Source organism: Diadema antillarum, unplaced genomic scaffold (genome assembly GCF_040938485.1).
Source record: "Diadema antillarum isolate AM-2024a unplaced genomic scaffold, OU_Dant_1.0 seq00001795_RagTag, whole genome shotgun sequence".
Lineage (NCBI taxonomy): Eukaryota > Metazoa > Echinodermata > Echinoidea > Diadematoida > Diadematidae > Diadema > Diadema antillarum.
In genome coordinates this window covers 347686-354774 of record NW_027272473.1, presented here as the reverse complement: position 1 = coordinate 354774, position 7089 = coordinate 347686, and the positions used below count along the sequence as shown (strand labels likewise).

The 7089-nt window shown below is 42.1% G+C and overlaps 1 protein-coding gene across 1 annotated transcript in view; it reads right to left on the bottom strand.

Moving 5' to 3' along the window:
* Positions 1–382: 382 nt before the first annotated feature.
* Positions 383–7089, bottom strand: part of LOC139712382 (pyruvate dehydrogenase phosphatase regulatory subunit, mitochondrial-like) — a 50146-nt gene continuing 43439 nt past the window's right edge. Inside the window, exons 13-17 of the mRNA XM_071624207.1 lie at positions 6876–7024; positions 4918–5125; positions 3876–3965; positions 2872–3054; positions 383–916 (exon numbers count right to left, since the gene is read on the bottom strand). Coding sequence (XP_071480308.1) covers positions 566–916; positions 2872–3054; positions 3876–3965; positions 4918–5125; positions 6876–7024 — 981 coding nt within the window. The 3' untranslated portion in view covers positions 383–565. The remainder of the gene's footprint in view (positions 917–2871; positions 3055–3875; positions 3966–4917; positions 5126–6875; positions 7025–7089) is intronic.

Genomic DNA, 7089 nt, shown 5'->3' with positions numbered 1-7089 from the left:
TTACGAACAAGCGCGATTACAAGGGCACACTTTTGTCATTCATTTTTGTAAACAACTTCAATCGATCGGTGTTGCGTACGTACGTACATTCGTCTTTCACAGAAAATGGTTGCCATTTCTGTGCTAAATTCAAGAATCTGTGTGGATCACATCTGTTGACATTCGAGGTGTTGTAAAAATCAAATAGTGTATGGTCTTTACCTGTGCAATGAAACAAGATTTGGCACTCAAGTGAAAGAAGAGGCGCACTATTCAACGAGGCAAATCGTTGAATAGAGCGCCTCTTTCTTTCACCTCATGCAAAATCTTGTACACTACCATCGCACTCGTGACCATTCTCTATTTGTATACTGTCAAGTAAAGTAGTTCACATCCATTTAAAAGCTAAATAATCATTCTCTTCATCAGCACTTAGTGTTTATGTCCATGAGATGGGTGACGGACATAACAGTAACAGGAAACATCAACTGCATTGTGATTAAAATCTCTCCATAATTGCAATCAACATCACGTTAGGTCCCACACACGATGTAGTACAGTTCCAGCAGACTGCAATTCTGCACTATCATCCGATGAGAGCATGCCTTGTGGCCTGCTTGTGTGGGTACAGCGTTGCCTTTGCTGTATACTTCTGTCCAGCCACATCGATCTCGTAGCTAGCTTTTGTGATGTAGTCGTGGTTCAGCGGCTCTGAGTTTGTGACCCAGCCGAGCAGGACCATCTTCCCGAGACTAGGGCCGTAGCCGGTGGAGGTGACCAGCCCCGTGAACTGGCCGTTGCGATAGATGGGCTCCCCACCCTGGGGCCACAGGTGGTAGTCAACATCGTGGTCCTCCAGGGTGAACTGCGTGAGGCGGCAGCGGATGCCCTCCTGCTTGTGCTTCAGAAGCGCTGCCTTACCAATGAAATCAACATCCTGTGGCAAATGGGAGATGAATAAAAACAAATTTCAAGTGTGGATCATGTACATCATGTTTAGTCTATCATACCAGAAGGAATTAAAGGCAAAACATAATATTGTCATACCTTTGCAGAAGCAACTGAATATTACTCTAAAATGGAGACACATGCATATTAAATAAAGGGAGAAATAATGCTGTGACAACCATTCAATTTCACTTGGGTGACGATAAAAATGATCATCCCAAAGAGGTACATGTACATCGCAAGTACTGCAATATCAGCAGAGCTTACCCTATTGTGATGGCTTTGTGATGTTTGTTATATATTTCATTACACTGATTACAATTATATCCCTCCACAGCAATATCAATTCTGCTAGAAGAGTGAATCACATACAGCAGCTTGTTTAGCTGCATGCTATTTCAGGGGCGGATCCAGGAATTCTGTAAAGGGGGGCCTGACTAATATTTCTGGTGCCACTTCCGGGTTTCATTTCATTTTTTTCTTTTTATTTCTTTTGTTTTTAACGAAAAATAAAGGGGGGGGGGGGGCGTGCGCCGGTTGTGCCCCCCTCTGGATCCGCCACTGCTATTCAACACTACCGCTAGAGCATGATTTGCTCACCCAAATGCTATCAATGCTCTACCAACCCACTGCTGAGTGGGGAGGGTGCTTCAGGAACAAAAGGCATGTACTATGACAATAAACATTTTAAACTTTCAATCTCACACTACTCTAGAGCAACAACTCATTAGCCGGGTTCACACGTACAAAATAGCGGGATGACGATCGCAATCCACATCTCGAGTTTTTTTGCGAGCGTCCACACGTACCAAATTAGCGGGATAGCGATCGCGATCGGTATCCCGCTAATTTGGTGAGCGTCCACACGTACCGAATTATCCCCGCTAATTGCCAATAGAGGTAACAGCAAAGCCTGCAAACTGGGTCACACAGCGCCCTTCTCTATCAGTGCCTGCGCGCACTTACCTTTGTCCATTGTCTTTTACGCGTCAGTGGTGTGGTTCGCGCGCTGTTGTTGTTGTGCTCCAAAGAGGTGAAGGACCTCTTCGCAGAGGCCTCGCTGTTGTGATGTGCGCATTGCATGATGGGATGTAAAAACTCGAGATTCTAATCCCGATCGTTCACCCGTACCAGCGCAGGGCCAATTATCCCGCTAATTGACGAACCAGCGCAAGATTTCTTGGGATTAGCATCGCGATGCTTATCCCGCTAATTTTCGGGTTTTTTCTGTCCACACGCGAAAAAAACTTGGAATGACGATCGCGATGCAAATCTCGAGATTTGTATCCCGCTAATTGGTGTACGTGTGAACCCGGCTATTATCCTGACAAATTGTGTCTTCTAAGCAAGTTTCTTGATTGATCCTCTAGAAGCACTGTGAGCAAATTTCAGATGGTGGAAGATGAATTTTGAGCCCTTCTGAGAACTTTTAGTATGGTAAGAATGTTTCAGCTTAAAATACTGATTTTCTGGATACCTTGGTTTCATGATGCGATTTCAGCAGAATACTTGCAATGGCCATTGATCAGACACACAGAAAAGTCATAGATATTGTAGAATGTCTGAAGTCATTATGACACAAAAAAATTATCAACATTCATGGCATGAAAAAGTTTGGGTTTAGACCAGTAAAATATCTTCATGGCCAAACATTACATATCTGATCTTAATACTAACATTTCATGGCACATTTCACTTTGGTCTTGGAAAAATGTGACTGCCACTGTCACATGAACATGTTTCAATGCGAGCACAATAATTTGGTTATTGAAAACAGTTCTTCAATACCAGAAATGATGTGTAAATCAGTCACTTCATAAAGCACGTTTCTATTACAGCTGAAGTAATGCAGGTGACATAAAGGCATGTGACTGACATTGCAAGCCAGCCTTACTACTATTTCAGAAGAAATATTCTCTTGGTTTAAGTTTTTGTCTTACCCACCTTGTCAAATTTGACACGGTGCTCACGTCCGATCTCAAAAGGGGTGTGCATGTCGTTGAAGTCATCTGCCCAGTAGGCAAAGAGCTTCTCTATTCTCAGCCACCTGAGGGCGTAGTAACCGACATTGCGAATTCCGTACGACTTGCCAGCACTCATCAGGGACTTGTACACATTCACAGCTTTCTGAAAAGTGAACAGAAACATTGATAAAAATACAAAAGAAAATCTGATAACAAAATGGGGAAAAGTTAAAAATGTGCAAGGTATATAAAGACATGCTATCCTGTAAGGAGCAATGTGGTGTGTCATTATGTTACCTGTATTACTAAGTCAGATCATAAAAGGAAGAAAAATGTGCTTGAGGCTGACTTTGGCAACATAACCATTACAGTTTTCTAAGCTTTCAATTCTTTTTTTTTTTTTTCCAAATATCTTTCTTGCAATGAAGCAGGTATAATTACATATCAATTTAACCTATATCCGCCAATATACAGGATATCCCATAGTTCGCGCAAATGTTACAAACGCTGATCTATGGGATAATCTGTAGCAGAAATGGCTTGGACGATGACGTCATTTATACAGCTTATTATAGCCTGTGAACTCTGACCTGATATCCCACAGTCCTTTGTATCACTTTTTTTTTGTGTGCAAGCATTCACTTGGACAGTATCATAGCCCGCTAATTGTTGATCGATAGATCTATTGTTTTTGTGCCTCACAGATGTGTAGGGCGTACGATGTTGTGATTTGCATTTTGAATGATGGGAATTAAGATCTCAAGATTATTTGGTCCAGCATTCACACCGTCACCATGGGGCAAATTATCATGCTCATTCAGAAATCAGTGCAAAATTTCTTGGGATAAGCATTGCGATGCTCATCATGAAAATTTGTGGGTGCTTTGTGTCCATCGAGATTCAAATCTTGAGATTTACAGGTACATTGTATATCCCCCTAATTTGTGTATGTGTGAATCCCCTTATCATTTCACATGAACTTACCTCATTAGGAATGTAGAGCACGCAGCCATCCTCTCCAGCATGGGTGACAGAGAGCGCCCTCACGTCATTAGCATACCCTATGCTGATGTCCTGATTGGACAAAAAGACAATAAATCAAATTTGCACAGTAACAATGTTAAGGTTGTGAAATGTGAAACTTTGATGAAATTATCTGCACTTAACCCTTAGTGACACTCTGGACAAACTTTAATAAAAATAAAAACCATAAAGCACAGCCTAGGCTGCTGATAGAAAAGGCAGAGGTTAAAAACACCATAAATGTGGATTTTTTGGAATGGTCCACACACAAACACAAACGCACAACCACAAAATGCACATACACACAGACATACACATACGTAAGAAAGGGTGGCCCTTGGGCGGTTTAACGATTTTTTTTTTAAAGAGGGGTAGGTGTGGGTGGTCTGAGGCTAACATATTAGAAATTTGATCTAAAGTTGAACATCACGAAACATGCCCAGGACCCTGTCTTACATAGATTTATTATTACCGGTAATTTGAATTCAGATCGTAAGTCCCTCAGTCAATGGGACCCTTGCAACAGATTTCAAATTCATCCAAGAAAAAGTTGTGATTGACATCAATCTAAACTCCTTGGATTGAACTGATTACAAATACATCAAAAGTAGCAATTCATTCTAAATGAATTGTAGGAAATTCAAAATAAACCACAACTTTTACATAGCTAGGGAATTTGCAATTAATCAGTCACTCTTGAAATCAAAATCCTGAATAGGGCATTATTACATGGAGGAGGTATCACTCTTTTAACAATGAGAGTAATTTCAAGGTCACTAGAACTTTAGATTTATAATATAGGTTCAAAAACAAGGTACAAAATTTGTGTGTGTGTGTCAGTGTAAAAAATCTATCACAATTTACACATATTAATTGCAATTTGAGTTTGATCTTTACATCAAGATAAGTATTAGCAATTAATTGAAAGCTTATGACACTTGAAATTGCTTTTCATTGCAAGATTCATTGAAGAGGGAAGACGCTGTGATATGACCCCTCTCACCCTGATTGTGAAGGGGCGCAGGTCCATGAGGCTGAAGGAGGTGGTGGTTAGACGCTGCAGGACACTGCGGGCCCGGGGCCCGAGGACGTTGATGCCCGTGTACTGGCTGGTCACGTCCCGCAGCTGGACAGAGCCGTCAGCCGGCAGGTGTTGGGATATCCACTGAAAGCAGCGGCGGAGCTGGATGGTAGGGGAGATGATGAAGTACCTGGGGAGGAGTTGATGTAGGTTTTCATTTTATTCAGGTGATGAAATGGAATAAAGTTGAGGTCAAGAGGGCACTTCAGACAATTCTCACTGGTCTTTTTTTTTTTGTTAATTTCTATTTTACTCCATAACTACATGTCATGAAGTGCTGATTATGAAGTCTTTAGTGAAAATTTTCTGGCAAAACAGGAGTAGTCAGTTAGCTGTGAATAGCATGTTGCTTGAGGTTATACACAAACTGATGGTACTGCTACCATGAGGAGATATCTATGGAAATTACATCATGAAACATTCATTGGGAGCTAGCTGCGGCAGCTGTTCAAAATCCACCTGGTGTGTGGATGACAATGAAGTAGTGTGCTGGAACAGGAAATTTGCACAGACTTGCAGGTTGTGTGTAATGTACATATGTATGCTATACTGCAAATGTAAAATGTTCTCCCATCGTGTCGCGCTGACTTCTAATGCGTCTTTCACATTTTGCAGGGATGCCAAGTTCAAAAAAATTTTTAAAGTGAGATTTTCATGACTCGGCATCTCGGCATGCGAATGTGCGCATGAGCGAGGGTGTGGGAGGGGTTTTTCCCCCCTGTGGCCTCCCACGGTAGGGAGCTTTTTCAATTTTAGCTCTTAATGGTGCGATCAGGTGCATACTTAAGTGACTATGTTTTACTTATTTTGAAAGACAAAAGGGAAATATACCTTCATTTGCAACTATCATTTTAATCTTTTGAGCTATACTCATTATTATAGGCCCAAGTTGCAGACTTGGCCCGATGCGTGAGAAAAATGGGTGCCATGCGTGAGATTGTGAGACTGCCCCTAAATGCTCGAGTCTCACGCAAAATGTGTGAGACTTGGTAGCTCTGATTTTGGTCTGCACCGAGTTTACCAAGCTGACACACTGCACTAATTCTTGTCTCTATGTAGCTCTGAGCAAAGGCAGCTGTAAGATTTCCATACATGTATACTGGGCTTCATTGCCTTTACGTGTTGTATAAGGTAAGGTCATAAAAACTGTAAAACTCATAAGTCTGTAGCCAATGGACCTATGATAACTAGTACTGCACAGCCCCTTTATGGGCACTGCATAAATGCTGTGTATGATTATTCAGCGTGGTAGCTGTACGGTCATTGAAATTCTCTGGCATAGCTTCTAAATGGAAGCTGCAAAGGTTCCAAACAATTTTCAAGAAGCTGCAGTGAGGGCGTGGCAATATCACAGAGATTGCTTGATTCACTCTACAATATCCACTCAGCCTCTTCGACGGTCTGAGCAGAATTTGCCCTTATGAATGTGCCCACTCACTTTGCTTAGCATGATGGTACCGGTTCCATGACATTTGCTCCATTTTGCTCCATTTACTCCTGTGACAGTTGCTCCCAAGAAATATCTACACGCTATGTCAAACATAAATTCTACCCACAAACATAACCATAACCCTAATCCTAATGCTCACATCAAACTACATCTAAAACCCTATTACAACACTAACCCTAACCCTAGGTCCTTGGAGAAAATAAGACTGGAGCAACTGTCGCAAGAGTAAATGTTAAGTCACCCGGATATCACACGGGACAATCCCACGTCCATTCTCATCTGCTGCTCCCAAACTGTTGAATGAGCCACCCTAAACTCTTTGCAACCACTAATAATCCATCAATGTCTCCAAAAACATCTAAAACCTCACTTTCTTGAGGATAATAAAAAAAGAGGAATGAAGGGCAGATTCTCAGTGTCTCAGACTCACTTGTTGTGGTCCAGTCTCGCCACGCTGCAGTCGTTCTCGTAGCCACCCCGCTCGTTGAGCATGGCGGTGTGGGCCACGGTGCCAATGGGCATGTCCATCTCATTCGGGCAGAGCTTCTGGAGGAGGGCAGTGGCTTCCGGTCCCTCAGACTGCAGCAGGAGGGGGAATTGAAGTAGATGAGGAGCGGTGATTATCCAGACTGAAAAATATCAAT